The following is a 20256-nucleotide window of genomic DNA, read 5'->3' on the forward strand; positions in this document are numbered from 1 at the left end:
GTTTTAAAACTTCACCGCAACACGTGTGTTTGTGCGTGCGCATGGAACTCAATGTTATTTCCTTGTCTACTTTTACACTTTAATGGTGAATCGCAATTAGTCATCCGGATTGCTGTCGGAATCTGCAAACAAGCAAAATTTCTAGAACGTCTAGGAACCTAACTAGACTCGCAGCCTTATCACCAAGATTCGAGTCCAAATTGCGCTTTGAAACACCTCTTAGATTTCCTGGATCAAGAGTGTTAGCATAGGATCGCCAGCCATATCCCTTGTAAAGCCCTGTTTGTTTTGGTTATCACACACGAGTGCCATGCTCCACACAAGGAAGCTGTAATCGAGAACGTTCTGCGAATATTTTTCAGTAAAACAACAAATTCCGAGTCATAATGAGTTTCACATTGTGCACATCACCGAGGAGTTCAAATAAATTTTTGGCACGCAAGCGTTCCTTACGCAACGTCCAGTGCGGTCGCGCTGTTTCGCTTCTCGTTTAACTTCGATCTGCTAGTTAATATGGCGGCTAGTCGCGATAAGGTTTTGACCCGACGAAACATGTGCCTCCACATTCATTGTTAAGCGTAAATCTACAGAGAAAAGGAGATACGCATTACATCGTTTCCCACAAAATCAGACAATCTAGCAAAATTTGCAAGCCGCGGTGGCCGAGTGGTTAATTATAAACACGCTCGGCTACAGAACATGAGCACACGACTTAGAACCTGACCATGGCGGCAGCGTTTCGATAGAGGCGAAAAGGAAATACGATCGTGTGCTGTGCAATTTCACTGTATGTTAAATACCAGGTGGTTGAAATTTTTCTGGATACTTCCACTACGGCACATATCTCTACTTTCAATCCTACCTTTCGCCTATCTTTTACTTGGGCGGTTCATGGGCCCATGGTGATGTAGAATAGATACAACAAAGAGGCGTTCATTTGCTGTGCGATTTCAGCGGACATTACAAATCCCCAGTTGGTCGAAATTACTCCGTAGCCCAACACTAAAGAGCCTCCTGATCTCTTTCCACACTCACTCCTACTTTCTTTTCTTCTCCTACGGCTCGGTTCAGGTGTCCATGGGAAGTGACAGACACTACGCTTTTTCTTTCCTGTATACCAATTTATGGATACTGCGCCTTTTTTCTATAAATAAATAACATTTCTTATCAAAGAAGCTTAATATTTCACAAACTCTGCCAGTCTCGCAATTGCCAAATATAGGCAGAATGAACATTCGGCGTCAAAGGCGCTATTGCGTCTACTGATGAGGTGAAGCTTGAGCGTCATGGAAACTTCTTACTTCCATGTGAGACAGTTTTTGACTCGCTTTCTCGCTTCCTGTGAGGTGAGGAGGAAAACGATTTTATTGAGTGAGTGATTTGCGACCCTGCAAGGACCAAGGGCGTTCGTAAGGCTTCGTAGGGCAATGGCACTGGCACCTAATTTGACACAGAATTTGGATGTCGCGGTCATGTGACATAAAGAGTGTCTCGCATTCCTCCCCTGATCCTACGGCGGGCTGTCCCTGCGGGGCTGCTCAGGAGGGTATGATCTAAGGGGGCGTGCGACTGGGTGGCTACGGATCGTCAGTAGGATAAAAACTGTGGAGTTCTCGTCTGAAGACGCCTGAGGGGATTTGTTGGGAGTCTGACGGCTAAGAGTGGGGAGGCGGTTAAAGTTGACAGGCAAGCAGTGCTTGCTTTGTGAGCTCAGAAAACGTGTGTACCCGCTCCATTAAGAAATCCCGTCATGGGTTGCCATTTGCCCAGATAATGAGGCCTCCGGCGAAGTTATCAGCGGCCCCGTTTCAGAACTTGCCTGAGACAGCAGCCAAGCGAGCTCAATAAGCCTGTAAGGATTTAGGGAGCACATTCTCAATATTTCCCATGCTGCGGATCAGGGAGAAAGTTAAGAATGGCTGTTTTAAAATCGAAACGAATGCAAACCGCATTGGTTTGGGAGCTTGCTAAGGATCTACCCGCTTCCTCTGCTTCGACCGGGATACAAAGAGGGCCTATGAAGAGAGTGAGTGGAGGGCTGCTGGATGCTGGATATAAGCCGCAGCTACCGAACGGTGTGAACGGCACGCGGCGTCCACCCAGGATACATCCTCCAAAGCCCCATAGTCTTTATGGAGAGGTTTGGCTCTCGAGACGCGGCGGGAATGATGTTCTTGATGGACATCCTTGGAAAGGGGTTCGAATATAAGTGTTGCATGTCCCGATGGAGAAGGCTCAACTGCTCAAAGTTTGCGAGTATGCGAATTCAGACCGTGTCCAGTATATGTCGTCCTGTCAGTGCCGGCCAGGCGAAGGTGTTGTGTGCTTCAATAATTTATTGTATAGTGTTCTGCACTCCTAATTTTAAGAGCTTATCCGTCCTAATGTTCTTTGGTAGACTGAGGGATGCTTTTGGGACCAATCTCATTAAGGCGTTGATTTAGCTTCAGTAGAGGGGAGGCTCAGGTAAGCAGAGGCGTAAAGAATGTGACTGAGGCCAAGTACATTTACATACATACAATACATACAGATTGTCTGCTTTATTTAGACCAGCTTGTGAGTAGCAAAACCTTCTAAGCAGTTGGACGGTGGGGTAGGTGGACTGTTTTAATACCATCAAGGTCATTTTTTCCCGTTTCCTGTCAGCGCAGACCAAGAATTCGGAAGGAGGTGGTTTGTGGTATAGCAGTATCATGCAGATAAATCGCCTACGGGGCGGCAGGAACGCGCAGCGGCCGGAGTCACAAGAGCTCCGAGTTTGTCGGGAGGAATTCAAGACCAATGTTTGCCATATGGTTAGATATAGCTGTGGCCGCGTTTTTAAATGTCACTTCAGTGTCTCCAGAAGAACCATATACGGTACAGTCCGTTATATAATCTGTTTAAATTGTGTGTCTCAGGTGTGGGAAGCAGATTAGAGGATTTGTCAGTGGCTCATGGTGACACTGAAAATTGAAATTCAGTCGTGATAACACTGCCCCTTGAGGGATGCAAAATTTACGGGATATACATTATGTAGGTATATCATCGAATACAGAGAGATTGCCCGCACGTTTAGGTGGCCCTCATATAGTTTAGGTGCTGGGCTCGAACTGCAGTTCTTGGATGCCTTGCAGGATGGCATTATATATGATCTTATCAATGCTTTAGTGAGGTTGGCTGTCAGGACTGCTCTGGTGTGGTGTGACATGTCATTTAGGATAGCATGTCAAATCTGTATAGGACATAACTGCTAATAGACGGGTTTGAAATCGTTCCATGATATGCACATATAGTTTTTGGGAGCCATGTGTTGCGTAAGACGAGTGAGAATAATATGCTCGAACAGTTTGCCCAGATATAAAGTCAAGGAGATGGGTCGTGGATACTGACATTAAAGGGCTGATATGGAGCAAAGGAATACATATTCCCAATATTTCCATTCAGCTAGCTGATACCCAGATTCCAGCACTCGCTAAAGTATTCAGTGAGGAGACAAATAGGATCGTCATGCAGGTTTCTGAGCACGATATTGGTTATTTGGTCAGGAGGTTAGTTACAGAGCTTAAGGAGGTTGCCTTAACTTCGATCCCCATATCTGGGGCATCTAGGAAGGGTTGATAGCGGAATATGTAGTCGGGATAAGATACTTCTTTGCACAGAATAGTATAGGTTGATTGCAGTTGGCTTAAGAATGATTCCTGATTACATTGGTGTTCATGGGAGCATTTTGAGAGTAAGCCTTGGTTCCTTTTTAGTTTCAGTGGGGTCCATCATACGTCGAAGAGAAGGCCAGGCCCTGGAGGCGGTCAAGTCAATCCAAGTCAATCGCATGTTTAATACCAGTTAGATTTACTAGAGAGCGGCGCAGGATCTTTTGCTTTTGAAGTTCTGCCAGTTTTTGTTTCAGCTTCGGTTACGCTTCCGGTTTTTCGCTCCCCTCTTGTTGGCACGTGTGTACCGTTAATCGACACGTGCGCAGTTAGTCTTCTATAGTAATGAAAGGGTATTTTGCAATGGCATAGGCAGGTTTACTGAGCATTAGTTCTGAGACGAGCTACTTCGGAAGGAAATTAGAGTTAAGGATGAACAGAGAATGAGACTTCTGAGAGGATGGGATTCCGGAAATGTGTGAGCTACCGGACAGGACAGTACATGGCAAGTGTATGGTTTTAAATGTTGAACATACTTGGTAGCTATGGGGCTTGGAGTGATGTAAAAGAATACCAGAGCGCATCCTGGAGCCATACATTATTGTCAGCATCCTGGAGTGCTATTATATCAGGGGGTGCGGAGAAAGCAAAGAGCTGCTGCAGGTGGTATCATTTTCGAAGAAACCTGCAGTTATTTTGTAGAATGTGTGGTTGGAGATTATTAGTTTGGGGATGTAACGCCCCAAAGTGACTCACGTTATGAGAGACGCCGAGTGGAGCGCTTAGGAAATTTCGAACACCTGGGGTTCTTAATATAGACTTACACCACAGAGCACACGGGCGCCTTGCTTTTCGCCTAAATAGCAAAGCTGCCACCGCGACCGGTATTCGATCCCGCATCCTTGGGCACAGTAGTTGGAGATTATTCTCCCTCAACATGGCCATACTGGAGGGTAGGAGGGCGAAGGATGAGAGTTGCTTTGGGGTTTCGAGCTGAGGTGTGTGAAGGCATTCCAGAAGTAATTGTGCAGGCATAATGGCTGTGGTTACTTAACTGATAATCATTTCTGTAAGCTTAGCGATTCTGGTTTCAATGTACGTTCGAGTATGAGCCCTAAAACAGCCTTCCAGATTTCGGGCAATTTTTCGGATTTGGAGGCAATGTCTGGATCGTCTTCTACCTGGCAGTTTTTGGGGGAGAAGGTGGGTGCTTTCGGGGTGTTGGTAATGGAGGGATTTTAGTTGGCTGAATAGCTCCATAAAACTCCGGCCCTCAGTCACCAGCGGCTACGGAACAACTGACCACGGCGGCGGTCAGACCTGTGACGCAGCAGGGGGTGCTAAGAATTTCTGGCTCCGCTGAACAGGCCGTTATTCGAAACTGACCTTGGCAACACTTAACGCTAGAACCCTAGCTAGTGAAGCTAGTTTAGCAGTGCTATTAGAGGAACTAGAGGGCATGGAATGGGATGTCATAGGGCTTAGTGAGGTTAGGAGGCCGGATGAGGCCTATACTGTACTGAAGGATGGGCATGTACTGTGCTATCCAGGTTTACCGGAGAGGCGAGAACTAGGAGTAGGGCTCCTTGTCAATAAGTATATAGCGGGCAATATAGATGAATTTTATAGTAATAATGAGAGGGTGGCAGGCATCGTAATGAGGCAATCATACCGCCAGCCGTTGTCAAAACACCGAAGCGGCCATTAGTGGATGGCATCCTAACGTGAGAGGTGGAAGATGGTACGACCGCCTGTGGTACCAGATGAACGGACTGCGAGGTCGTGTTCTCGAAAGCCTGTTAAACGCTTTATTCAACCGAAACATCATACTGCTTTCACACTACCATGGTTTAATCATGCTAGCGCCTACCTAACTAGTTTCTTCTCAATCCACTGCGCGTCAGCACTGCATTTCTGATATTTAATTGTGGAGGCACTCCTGTTTCCTTTCACAGGTATTTATTTATTTATTTATTCATTTATTCAATATACCTTACAGGCTCCTAAGGCGGAGCATTGGGTAAGGGGGGCACATGAACAGTGAAGCACAAAATTAATTACTTACAGGCAACGGCAAGATACAAGATTATACAAAAGCAAAATACATCAAGCGCCGTAGTTAACTAACTTTGTCACGCTAGTTAGCGTTGCTTTTTGCGAATTCAGCGTTTACAAAGCCTGTTTGATTAAAGACATTGGACGCATACCGTAAGTATAAAAATATATATTTGTTCATAATTATCGCGCAATTAATGGTGCCCACTCATTAGCTTCTAGTCATTGCTCATATGTTTAGTTACGAAACGCATGGCGTGTCACAAGCCAACACTGAATACCTCTATACATTCCCGTATACACTGAGGCGACGAAATACTGACCCTTCTAAGGGAATATATTCCACTTTAAGGAACAATGGGGAGTTCGAGCGGAAGGGCCGCGGAGAAATATACTAATGACCTGCGTCATTCAACATCTCACTGGTGATGTAAACCTGTTTGTACGGCATTGATTAGGACAAAATAAAAACAATATGTGAAGAGTACTGTCCAACGGTGATCTTTCGGCCACTAGACAGAAATTAAGTGCGAAACATTAGCCGAAATCCAGGTTTACAACACAGTTTTCGTATATATTCTGCTTGTTTCCTCATTATTTTCATTCCTGTTTTGCCCAGCTTTCGAGGTCTTTTAGCCCCAAACCATGAAGTGGCACACAGTAACCAACTTCGCTGTAGCTATACGTAGTACCGAGTCCGTTAAAGAGTTTTATGTAGTTGCACCATCTACAATAGTATCGAGTAATTTCGACTGCACATTTGTTTAACCTGATAATGAAGCATATCGTTCGCCAGCAGATAGATCACTGAGGGATGCGAACGCTGCTACGTTCCTAATTGTTTAGTGATTTAAAGGTGCAAGTCATGAATAGGTTTTGTAGCGAAAGCTGCACTACGCTAGGGTTTCAAGCCGTCGGCGTGGCAACATTGCACCGTGTGCCGTTGCCTAGCAGCTATCCGGGGGTATAGGTCGAGAGCTAGACCGGGAGTTGGAGGAGGAAAGAAGAAGAAGTAAAAGACGAAAAAGAAGAAAAGTAGAGTAAGAAAAGAAGCAGTAGAATAAGAAGACGGCTAACTCGGTAGTTGGAAGAGGCGAACGACAACAGCGAGTTGCTAGGATAGAATGTTCGTTCTACCGCTGTGACGGCGGACAATAAATCCAGGTGTCCGGAGAAAACTTCACTGCAACACTCACAACGTTTGCTGTACCACTAGGTTAAAGCCATGCTTAAGCCCCCACAATTATTTTCAGCAACTGCTAGCCTTGCTTATTTTTTTATTAAGGAGAATGCACTGTAGCAGTTGTTGATTTGATATTAGACTGAACTTTGTTACAACAACTTTGAACTTTAGGGGATTCGAATAAAAGTGAAGAAGTCACACGCGGACAAAAACTCTTTAACGGTAACAAAAACACTGGATATATTCAGCAAAGTTTACACGCGTCTTTCTCCGACGAAGGGTGCGGTGCGTTCCGCACTGTCCCGTCCGCTCTTCTCTCACTCTCTCTCTCTCGGCCAGTCGTTCAGAGCAGCACTCGCACCCCGCACGTGCGCACAGCCTCCTCGCCGCAGGCCCAGGCCCCTCCTTCTCCTCAGCGGGGTGCCACGCGGACCCTTGTTTCCAATCGCGCGTTCCCCGGTCGTTCCGGGAAAGTGGACCATGCCGTCTTCGGTTTGTAACTTGAAACCTAGGAACGCGCGGACTTTTGCTGGCTGCTCTTTCGGGAGCAAGAGCTCGGCATTTCTTCTCTGCTTTGAGCTCAGATTTATGGCCCTTTTTCGTTTCTGAAGTCGAGCTACGGGATAGTCGGTTCTTTTTCTTTATATATTCTTTACATGCACAGAGATGCTAGTTCGAACAACGCAAGCTCGACTTTCTTTGCGGCTTGGTGAATATTACACCTACATGCCATATTATTTTAAATTATACCTATATTATACCTGCATGCCAAAATATGTTCGCCAATGCGACTTCGTGTCAGCGCTACTACACTGAGGGTGAGGGCCAGCTTCTGCAGGAGAGCAGCGCGAAACAGCGGTAGCCCTAAGAAAGATTTAGATTCTTAGGGTCTTCACTTTCTAATGCATGGAAGGGAATAACAGGCGCACACATGCCTGGCCGAAAACATCAGCGCTTCGCTATATTTAACGGTGTGGTTCAAATAACGGATTTACTGGACCACATATTAGAAAACGAAAACTCCAGTTTGATGACACAGTTTATGGACTCTTAACTCTTGGGCCCAACATTTTGTAAGGATATGTTTCTTTATCTCCTGCGGATATTTCAGCTATTAATTTTCTCAATGGAGCATTGAACAACTCCGTAGTGTACGTTAATTTATGCGTATAGCGCTGTGTGATGAAGTGACTGTGGTCCGAAATCTAATGGGCACTTTGGCATCCACATTGTAGCAATGTTAGTATAGCGGCGTTTTTCTCCACACTAGCACCCTCTGCAGTGACTCAATCAGTACAGTCCTCAACAACTGAGAACAAGAATCCTGGCTACATTCCCCACCAAAAAGAGAGAGCGAAAGAAGCAACTTTATTTTGCCAAAGAAGTGAGTGTCAAAAATATCCTGCGCTAAGGCCTCCAAAGACTACCGGTCTGTCAACTTGCACAGGGACAGCCAAAGTCGCCAATTCTGGAGAGAGGGGCACGGTTAGAGGTTGCATTATATGTGAAGAAGAACATGAAACGCTTTAAATTAGCTTGTGTTCAGAGAAGTTTCAGAATGAAGAGGAGAGCTAAAGTAATCAGGACATAGGGACCAAGGTTGCGAAGTTTATTTACGTCAGTGTGCCTAAGAACTTTTATTTATCAAAAGGAATAAAAGATTAGTCAGGAACATTATGTTTCGGCACAGTTTCCTTGTCGTATTTTTTGCCATATTTTAGGTGAAGTCTTGTCCCACGCTGACAGATGAGAGGTTCGTATTCCGATGGAGAGAAAGTGCCGAATACGTCCATGTGCTGCTCTATCTCATGCATATAAAGAACCCTTTTTCGATGTCATACAGCCGCCACGCACCACGTCATCTCTCTTATCGTGCGTGACACGTGTCGACGTTAGCTCCACAACTCTTACAAGCAACGTTATGTTTTGATGTACACGTGATGACTTTCATAAAATCCGACAAAGTGTTTTTGAAAGAATTCGACATCTAAGATAGTTTCACAACTTTCTGCGGAAACGATGTCTACCTCGCGGCGGTGATAAATACAATGGGCGTCTAAGCGGTTTGGCGACGTCATGTGGATTCCCCTCAGAAAGCTTTGGCTTTCATTGGGTACAAATTTGTGTAAAGGTACGGAAAACAATTTGTGGAGCATGAAGATTACACGAAGAAACGTTTTTGAGCAGTTGTGCATTTTTGTGCACTGGGAGACCACTATTGTTCAGCTCCGACTCGGAGACTCAACTTCGACTGGTCCGACTGGTCGACGACACCGCCGAAGCTGCAGGGCTAACGGCCATTGCTTAGGTGGGGAGAGGGCTGACCTGTTGGCAAATCCCCTATATCCATCAAGCAACTGAGTTAGTTGTTCTGTCTGTCTGTGCCGTTAAGGCATGAGGCCATAATCTGAAAGATAATCCTTCTATACGTGACTTGCACAACGAAACGCTCAGTGCTCCGCTCTGTCATAAATTCTTTGTTGATAAATAATTTTAGAACCCTGCACATCCCAAATCTAATGAAGCTGCGAATGTCACAATATATTACCACGAAAATTCGTGATATCTGTGCTATTTTCAAGCTATAGCTATCTGATAGCTACAACAAATCTTTCTATTCAATTTCAGTGCCACACCACGTCAACATTTCCCAGCACTGGATACAGAGAAGCCCAAGGATGGACTGTATGCTTCCTTAAGGCGGGCCTTGGCGTTATTCAATATGCCGGCTTTCTACGTCCTTCTAATTACCAACATAGTCGGGGACTACATTTGCGTAGAAGTTGCAAAGACAATTGCGGATTACGGAGTCGACAAAGGAATGAAGCTCAGCACGGCCAAGCAACTTATAACCTTTTACTCAGCGGGACAGTTCCTGGGACGCATCGCTTTGCCTGTGCTGGCCGATATGGTGCCTCCTTGCCGCTACCCGCTGTACGCCTCCAGCTTTCTTGCGCATTGTGCAGCCATGATGGCGATACCCCACGTCTTCGACTACCCAGTCTTAGCGGCGCTATCATCTGTGGTGGGGGCATCACAGGGGTACATCCTATGCATGAAATACGTGCTCATTGCATCCTATCTGGGCGTCGACCGTACTGCAGCATGCTGCGGCTTCGTTGGCATCGCCATGATTCCACTGTCGTCCTTGAGCCCAAGAATTGTAGGTGAGTACACGGATACTTTGAGTACTATTCGCCTTTAGGCGATGACGCATACCTACACGTTTTTCCAGTAAGACTGCCTCTGCCTCTTTTCTTTACGACGCTTGCGCGCATCCGCAGTCACGTGACCACTCGAAGAAGAGCCACCTTGTTGTAGGAGGAGCCATGAAACTTTATCTCCGCGACATTCGCGATGTCATCGGCCTGAAGGCGTGACTCTAAATGGCTCCACTTAACTCCAATATTCCGAACAATCCTTCGTGAGCGTTTTCTGGGCGCCTGTGCAGGTGCTATAAAATAAGAATACGGGAAAGCGTTGGAGCAGCCGTATGTGTGGAGAGCTGGGATTCCGTCTCAAAAATGAATTAGCGAAAAAAACTAAGGACGACAAATAACGCGATGCTCAATGTTTATACTTGCTCTATCTGCCTTTCGGTACAAACATGGCAAATCTGAAGAGCTATGCTGGCAAACATACTGCGCTCTAAAACACAGATGAGCCAACAGCTTAAAATTGATACTGCCCACTTTGAAGTTGACTGTTATTTTCTGCACAATCACCTTAATAGCGTGCGTGGTTCTTATTAAGCACTTGGGATGTAAACTTTCAGTTCCTTTATTTCAAGCCTCCTGATTAAAGTGGCAGATTTAATTAACAGAAGAGTTTCAAGTAAATTCTGACTCATTAATATTTATTTCTACATGGCCGACATTAAGAAACAATGATCTTGTTAACGTCGGTAAAATTTACCACAGAAATATCTGGTTATGCATATGGGCATCCTCTGTGGGCTTCTAGACCGCATCATAAGCAGGCTACTGCACTCCTCAAAAATATTTTAGATTGTGCGGCTTAACCGAACATACTTTAGGCCTCTGCATATCACATGCAGCTTCACAGCGTATAGTCTATTTTAGGGTGTATTAGGGACGTGTGCGTCCACGCGCATACTTCATCCATTCAGTGGCACTTTCGCCCATTCGCTCAATTACGTACACTCACATCCACTCACGGTAACATTTCACTCGCACCCACATACATCCACTTATGCTCATGTTCACTCACTTACATCCACTACCGGGAAATTCGTACTTTCTTAAGCGAAAGCTTTAGTACCTTAGATAAAGAAGATAATATAGGAGGTACAATGTTAGTATGGATGTCGCTCCAAGGAGGATCACACGTGTAAAGGAGAAATGTGGAGGGTTAGGCTAGACTGAGCGTCTGGCAGAAAGCACGCGCTCAACGAGAAAACAGCGCCCGCACCCGTTGTTCGGGAAACGGAGGCAGCCTCTACGTAGGACTCCACCATCACTGCACTAATAGCAGCGACGGAGCAGCAATCACGAGTAGCAGTAGTCCGTGTTCTATCGAATTTAAATAACTGGATGCCAGTAATTTCGTTTATAGCTTCGCTCTTATCAGTCACTGTTAATTCCTTTTCATTTTCATTTCTTTTGCTTTCAGCATTAGTGCGATATATTTTATGTATATCTATTTCCTTTTCTTCTATCGCGCTGCACTTATGCGATGCCGAAAGTCCTCCTTTGACTCCTCTAATAACTGGGTTTTTGAAGCCAACATAATTTCTGTCGTTGCCTTCAAATAGTACTAAGATCAGAAGTGGGCGACCGACGAGCAAGAGAGGCTGCTCGAGCACTGTCGCGAAGCGCAAAGATGCATTTATGCGCGCCAGCTTTTACTGTCATCATGATCATTATGACTATACCTACTGCAGCGCTAAGGCCTCACCCATACTTCTCGCGTCTCCATAGCCTAAGTCGCTTCGGGAAGTTAAACCCCAGAAAACAAACAACAACAATCTCCCATACTCCTCAAATAGTCCGTTCCTGTGCCAGCTGCATCCACTTTACACCTGAGCCCATCTTAACCTAATCAAAGCTGGCACTCCGGTCCCAAGCAAACATTACTGTCGGTGAAGTGAGTTGGCTTCCTGCCATAATGACCATTTTGGAATTTAAAAGTCATCTGTCGAAACTGTCAATAATACGTACACCTACGCGACAGTAGAAGTTAGCGACTGTGACATTGCGATATTGCGGCAAAGTCGTTAGTAACGCTAGAAGCTCACATTCTGGATGCATTATTGCTGTACTTGTTTTTGACCGGTGGCATAATTTTGGATATACACAGGTCAATAATTCAGTGCCCCTACTATTTACGCAGTCCGCCAGGAAAACGCGAAAAAGTTTGAAGAAAAATTGCTTTACCGGGTGAGCGAAGGTTCTTGTAAAAGCACTCTGGTTTGTGTGTTGAAAGAAGTACATTTAAATCCAGAAGTGAAGATACAATAGGCCGACATTTCCATTAAGGTACCTTTACACTTTTCATACTTATTTCTTTATATAGAGGCTGCAACAGCCTTCATTTGCATAACGAATTGCGGAAAGATTTTGGAAGGCCCTTTTTTAGTTTCGTTCTACGCCGTTTCTTAGTAGAGCATGTCATTTCAACATCACTACTGTAACACTTTTGCGAGATATGCTCCCACGGACACTGTCGATAGGCTGCACTTGAGCCGGCACAAGAATTGCCGAGGCTGCACTTAAACGTTTAGTAGAGGTCTGGAGCAAAGCTGAGGCTGGAAGCATCAAAGGCTGAGGCTGAGCATCACAGACTGACTCGCAACAATATCAGGCAGGGCTTGAGTAAATATGTTGAGGATACGCTTGACCATAACTAAATGGACTTCCTCAACAGCTGTCACAATTGCGGTAGACATTGTAGCCTCCATGTCAGGAGCAGATCGCAAAAAGCTAGCATAAGTGAGTCTTTTCAGGTCAAGGAGAACACTAGTTTGTGCTGAAAAGCAACGATTCTGTTGAATTTATTTCTAATAAAGTTTCCTCTTGAGACCGTTTCTCAGAACTGGCTTTGTGACGGTGTGCTCGTTATTACATAAAAGAACTAGGCTTTCCAGTGGAACAGATGTCAAGCGAGTGCCCTTCCCCACACACCCTGCATCTAGTCGCTGACTGACATGTTCTTCCACTGTGTCCAAACCGTCAATAGTTGGTATATTGAAAGGGGCGAGGATATAACGGGTCAATGCGATAGACAATAGACCAAATGTTCAATTCATAGGGACACGTGCGACCAGTAAAAGTTGTCTTCACAGACTCTGCAGAATCAAGCAAATCTATCACTGCGTCAGAGCAGCGATCAATACATATGAAGGAAAAAAGCCTGTGGCTCTTAGAATTACTTCAAAAGTTGTCGAGCCGTAAATACAGGGTAAATACGCACAGTACATTTAGCGCACGCCAACTGTACTGTAATGAAGGTTTCGACAAGAATGGCGGTAAATTAACTGCAGCCTAGCAGATATGACAAACAATGTTTGCAGATTTGCAAACAATACCTCGCCTCCTGAAATGTCGCCCCTCAGAGATATCAAAATAGTGATTGGTCAAGCTCTTGACTGGCTGTTGGACAGTTTTCAAATTTTTCATTTTCAGCATTCCATCACCTACCATACGAGTGACCCAGGAATCCCACTCATACTATTTACAAAGTGATTCCAGAGGCAAGCTTTCAATCGGCAGGCTGGCAAGCCAATCTGTAGAGCCTCCTCCCGGGGAGGTGACAGACATGCCTGTGCATAATCTAAAAGCAACTTCACAATAGCGAACCCTATAATGCTAGCATGAAACCTGGCCAACCACCCCCGAACACAGGCCTCACCACGAAAGAGCGTCAGGCACCAAACATCTTGACTGTACCGCAAAGACAGGATTGAACGTACGGTGTACCTCGCTCCCTCGCCTTCTGATTTCGACCACAGCTCCACTGATATCTGGCCGTTATTGATCATTATTCTAAGCTCCCAACGTACTGCTAATATGTTTATATTTATATTCCAGATAGTATACTTCTAAAATAAGGATAATTTTTTTAATTTGCTTTCTTGACCTAAAGCCGTGAACACTCTGCCTCGGTTAACCTAGTACTCCGAGCCTTGCTGCTGACTATCTGCCGGCTGCCAGTCACCGCCAGCAAGTATGTTCTTTCGCGGCAGAAAAGTTGAGAAAGGGACAATTGTCATATGGTTCTCCTACTGGAGCACCGTGGTGAAAGGCTTTCTTTTTCCTCGCTGTGCTTTAGGCACCTAACTGCAACTAATAATGGAAAAACCCTTTCACAGTGCCATCCCGCGAAATTGTAATTAGGCATCCTCTGTGACCACATCTCATTGCATCTGTTGAAAACTCAAGCTTATTCATGATGATTCATTATATAGCTTCGTTGTGAGCAAACCCACTGACTAGTCTAGTCCAAAGTAGGCTTCAGTTTGAATCCTCCTGCACTGCGGTATACTGTTGGAGCTGACCACTGCCGTTCTTCTCCCTTGTGTTTTGCTGCGCTGCAGGGCTGTTCCGAGATTCAAGCGGCTCCTACAACAACTTTTATCGGATGCTTGGAGCCATGAGCTTCGCATGCGGCGCCCTTTTCTTCGTCTTCCACATCTGGAACGTACTACAAGAAAAGTCGGCAGCCGACATGAAAAACTCCGAGGAACAGACTCAGGAGCCCTCTTGATATTCGTTTGCTCACCATGTCTTGCCCAACAGACATCACTTATCAGAGATGCGGTGTGCTTCTCATTGCTGCAAAAAAGCCTCGCCGTTTAAGGCTATGTACCATAATGTTAATAAACCTTCGTCTTTTAACTGCTATGTCGACTTTTCATTTCTTGTCTGCAGCCCAAATGATGTTTCAAATGGTTTAAGTTACTACCTTTACATTTATAACATAATTTGTACAAGATGTGTAGTTTATTTAAGTATAGACATATTTATTTAACAGCTTTACTGGCATTAATTAAAACCAGTGGCTGTGACAGAACTAAAAAGATCGGCTGGGCGGCATTAATGTTCCCCTTTGCCATAGACCAAATTTCAACGCTATGGAGTTATAGGCCCCTTGCTGCGGAAACTTCCTGCTCGGCATTGCTGAAGTCAGCATGCATCTGGCAAGGGATAATTGGTAGATTACATGGTCGGGCAACAGCGATTAGTCCGACGATCGTGTGACCTTACGAAACTGCATGACTCGGCCGCGTTATAAGGAGCTGCTAACTCTGGCAGAGCCTTCGAGACTCGGGAAGGAGGCACCTGGTCCCGAGTTAGATGGATATTCTGTCACAGAAAAGATACCCCTTAACCACATTGGCATGTCCGTATGGCGTCGTTATATAGGAACGTTTTACCCCCTTGAGAGGTCTTTCTCATATAGTAGTAGCTGACAGCTTTATGTTGACGATCAGCAGGAAACAAGAGTCACAATTTAAGGGATCGCGGTGATGGGGTGAAGAAAAAAAGCGCGTTATCCAACAAGGAGCTGCAAGGGGAGTCATCGACGGGCGATAATAGTGATGTCACATCACACGCCTCAAGGCGGAACTCATATGGGTCCCTTCCTTAGTCGACCGTATGCGACAGGCTATATCTTAGGCTGGAAAGAAATCCCCCCCCCCCCTACAGAAACAACTATCTTCCTTGGACGCTGTGGACTGAAAAAAAAAATACGTACCAACACATTTTGTAATCTCTATATGTTAAACAGACTCAATGCAGAAAATTATCCCAGTTATTGTATTTGGTTCGGAGCAAGCGCCAAATTCTACAATATCTCTTGAGTACAAATCTGTAAAAGAGTTAATAGTGCCACTCGTGATACATCAGCAATCGGAGGTAGCCCTGACTAGGGACAATCTGGATCATGCAGCTATAGTCCACCAGTCACCAGCCAGCGGGGCCCTGGACTAGAGTCACCGACCGTCTAGCTCTTCCTGATTATCGTCATTAATAAAAGCTTCATCTCTCTCTTTCTTCCTCTTGCTTTAACTCTCCCTTCAGTTTCCACAGCAACGTGTGCCGAGGAAGAAGAGATACCTGCAGCAAAGTGTACTCAGCAAAAGCGCATATCGTGTATTTGCTTGCGCTGCGTTCTGGTGCTGCACCCCGAAACGTTCTTGAGGCACTTACGACCCCTTAAGATCGATAAGGCGAAAGCCTTTTGGGAATAGTTATACTGCAGTGTTTTTTTTTTTCACAGAGCGCAGCCGATCGCACAGTGCAGGACAGCGGCTTCTTCCGTGCCGGATTCGAGGTGAGTAGCCCTACGCGGCGGTGATGGCACGCGTTCGTTACTCCGCTTGGTCTTTATGCGTGGCAGCATATGGCTTCCGCCACGCTCCCTCCTGGAGACTGGGGTGAAGGCGTCGTAGTTTCACCGTTAAGTTGCCAGGTAGAGGACAGGATCGATAGACAAGGAGACCGAGGTGTATTTCGCACGTTGCAGCCCAGTGATTTGAAGCATGAGCTATCTGGTACTGTTCCTATAACGTTTTCCCATGCCTGACGTACCCACTTAACGCACTCAGTCAGTAATCAGAGGTGTGGGAGTTCGATTTCTGGAGGAGGATGTTTTTTGTTTGTTTTTTTTTTGCTTAAAGCAAAACAGAACCCCAGCCATATCTCATGGAATTGAAGGAGGGTTGAAATCTGGGTCAGTTGGCACATTGTCTTAGAGAATAATAACCAGCCAAGGGACGAGGGCTAAGAGAGACGAAGTACACACGGTAGCTAGACTAACAACTGTGCTTTATTGAAATAATAACATTTCCCAAGAAACATTGCAAGGCATGCGCACCTCGACGTCCAACACACAGCATAAAAGCGACAAAAAACAACAAAAACCAGCAACGCTTCGGAGATAGCCAAGGCCCTAGGGTCTTTGAGATAAAAAACCTATTTCGTTCTGCATCAACGATATGGATGCTGTGCTAATACAATTATCTCCTTGCATACTTATGTGATAAGCTTCAAGAACTTCGCGCTCTGCCTTACCCTTGCCCCTACCAAGAAACGTGACATTTGAAAACAGCGGATAACAACCGCAATCCCTACAATGGCGAGACAAATTAGCTCCGCTGGTGTGTGACAAAAGTTGCGATGCTCTCGCAATCTATCATTAATACACTGGCCAGTTTGGCCGATGTAAACTTTTTCACATGTTAGAGGGATCTTATAAATAACACGTGTGGCACAAGGAATATAACAATCATTATGTCGCGTAGAGCACACAGGGGCCTTAGATCTGCCATGAGCAACACGAAAACAAAGACTTGATAGCTTGCAAGCTTGATAGCTTGATAACACATCGTTGATGCAGAAAGAAATAAGTTTTTTATCTCAAAGACCCTAGGGCCTTGGCTATTTCTGGGGGTTTGTGGGAATGTTAATAATGTTAATGGGGTTTGTGGGAATGTTAAATAAAGCACAGTTGTTAGTCCAGCTACCGTGTGTACTTCGTCTTTCTTCGTCCTCGTCCCTTGGCTGGTTATTATTCTCTATTCCCATGGAATCTCGCGGACACATCTCACCCACGCGAGATTTTCACCGTGAGCCAAGTAAGGAATTCGCCTGAATAACAGAAGCAGGCCGAGCATATTAGAGCGGCTAAGCAGCCGCCCTATTATGCTCTAGTAGGCGGCCGAGGGCACGGTACAACTTTCCTCGAATGTGTGACATGCGACACGATCGACTGAATTTTAAGTGCTTAGTTTGTCCACGCGATAGTGAGTACACTAGAAATTATGACATTACCGAGGCACGTAAGAAAACAGAGACTGTCGGCATTCGTATGTGTGTCCCTCGCCGCGGTAGCATTGTGACGAATGCGAAGGGTGGCTTAAGAGGTGTGTATTCTAGTTTGTAATGCACGTGAGGCCGCTTACATTTTTTCCTGCCAACTTAATAAGTACTCGTGCTGGCCCCGCTATATCATATCATATCATATCATATCATATCATATCATATCAGTTTGTTCAAACATTCTATGATGCTTAGGGGCACGGACAAAAAGCCCTCGATGGGCTTGACGAGGTCCATGCCCCCTGCAAGGCATACAGTGGACAGCGTTTGATGCGTCAATGGTAGAAATACACTAATGCTCATAAACAGAAAATCGTACAAAATGATAAAAATGTGATGCAATTAACAATTACAAACTTTTAGGGTATGGAACATGACAGATATGATAAACGGAGATTGCATTGCTCTGGAAAACACCGCTGAATTAGTACATATGACATGTTCAGACAAAGAAACTAACAATATTACTATATATATTTGTACAAAAATATACTCAGTCCTCAGTTCAGTCGTTCAGTCGTGTCCGACTCTTCGTGACCCCATAAACCATGTCACGCCACGCTTTCCGGTCTCTCACTATCTTCCTAACATCACATAACTTCATCTGCAGTGCCTCGAGGATGCCATCTAACCATCGCGTTCGCTGCCTACCCCTTCTCCGGCGACGCTCAACCTTTCCCAACATCAAATCTTTCTCCAGCGACTCCTCTCCTCTCATCAGATGACCAAAGTAGCTGAGCTTTAACTATAGAATTTGACCCTCCAATGAGCAGTCAGGGTTTATGGTCGACAATATCGACTGATTTGATCTTCTGGCAGTCCAAGTAACTCTCAAGAGTCTTCGCCAGCACCACAATTCAAACGCGTCAATTCTTCGGCGGTCAGCCTTTTTCACAGTCCAACTCTCGCATCCATACAACACAACTGGAAAGACCACAGCACGAGTTATACGGATCTTGGTTGGCAGACTAATGCCTCTGCTCTTTACTAGGCGGTCAAGGCTAACCATACTACCCAAAAATATACTACTCAAATCCTTAAATCATTTATCAGTGACGTCTGTGCCATCTTCTCCGGAAAGTTCGTTAAGAAGAGACGGCAAGCAAAACTTCAGCATTTGTTTTCCGTAATTTGTACGGCAAACGTCAACTTTCCAATTTTGCGGTTTTCGCGTACAATACAGAGGACCGTTCGCCGAGAGCCTGGCTAGTTCAGCTAAGGAATTATTGTGAGTGATTATTTCCGATTTGTAATAGCGGATCAGTCTATAGGGGTATAGACACTGTATACGGATGGTGTTAAACGGTTTGAATAATTCGGCTGTACGTGAATAAGAAGGCATTTTACCAATTATGCGAATTGCACTTTTCTGTATAAGAGAAATTTTAATAATATTTCCGAGTGTAGTAGTTGCCCAGACAAGCGCGCCATAAATCATGACTGAGGAAAACAGGAAATTGTATAGCAATATATTAATAGAAATCGGAAACAGTGAACAGTGGCGGCGTAAATAGCCAGTTGTGCGCGATAGTTTCCTCACAAGGTAGGTAACGTGGTCGTCCCATGACATATTCTCGGAGAAAATTATTCCCAAAGTTTTAAATTGCTAAACTACTTCAATGGGAGTGTTATTGATCACAAGAGATTGGAAGATGGGAAAGCTTATGACGTGGATGGAAGATAACTGCACCCCGCCGGGGTGGCGCAGTGGTTACGGCGCTCGACTACTGTTCCCAAGGACGCGGGATCGAATCCCGGCCTCGGCGGCAGCTTTTCGATGGAGGCGAAAAGCAAGGCGCCCGTGTGCTGTGCAATGTCAGTGCACGTTAAAGAACCCCAGGTGGTCTAAATTTCCGGAGTTCTCCACTACGGCGTCTCTCATAGCCTGAGTTGCTTTGGGACGTTAAACCCCACAAACCAACCAACCAAGATAACTGCTTTGGTCTTACCAACGTTAATTTTCAATTCGTTTTCAGTTGTCCAAGTGTTTATCAGCGCCAATTTCCTGTTTGCTCTTTCGGCAAAAGTGTGGCTTGATTGTCCGGAGAAAAACACGCTTGTATTGTCGGCTTATATAATATAGTCAGTAGACTTATCAATGTTAACGATATCATTGGCGTGTATTAAAAACAGGAATGGCCCTAAAATACTCCCTTGAGGAACGCCTGAAGCTACTGATTTCATGGCTGAGCAATATCTGTTAATATCAATGAACTGTGCACGGCGTTGTAAATAAGAAGATAATAAAGACAGGACTTTACCGAGAAATCCATAGTGTTCCAACTTTTGAAGGAGGATTCGGTGGTTGATAAGGCCGAAGGCTTTCGTGAAGTCTCAAAAATGCCAAACACAATGTTTTAATTTTCAAAATTTTGTAATATTAGCTCCTTTTGAGCAAGTATAGCTAACTGAATTCATTTGTTTTTTGTTTTTTTTGGAAACCATATCGTGCCGGAGTTGTTATATTATGCTTGTCGGAAAAGGCCTTTAAGCGTTGAAGAATAATTTCTTGATTCCGTAACTCTGGAGGATTGTATATTGC

General features: G+C 45.0%; 1 protein-coding gene across 1 annotated transcript in view; it reads left to right on the forward strand.

Annotated features, from left to right (window-relative positions):
• LOC146192943 (monocarboxylate transporter 12-like) overlaps window positions 1-14595 on the forward strand; it is a 54102-nt gene extending 39507 nt beyond the window's left edge. The window contains exons 3-4 of the mRNA XM_084600486.1: window positions 9499-10037; window positions 14426-14595. Of these exons, the coding sequence (XP_084456612.1) occupies window positions 9499-10037; window positions 14426-14595 (709 nt within the window). The remainder of the gene's footprint in view (window positions 1-9498; window positions 10038-14425) is intronic.
• Window positions 14596-20256: the final 5661 nt, after the last annotated feature.

The sequence above is a fragment of the Amblyomma maculatum genome, chromosome 4 (genome assembly GCF_055883805.1).
Source record: "Amblyomma maculatum isolate TAMU_Amacu chromosome 4, ASM5588380v1, whole genome shotgun sequence".
Classification (NCBI taxonomy): Eukaryota; Metazoa; Arthropoda; class Arachnida; order Ixodida; family Ixodidae; genus Amblyomma; species Amblyomma maculatum.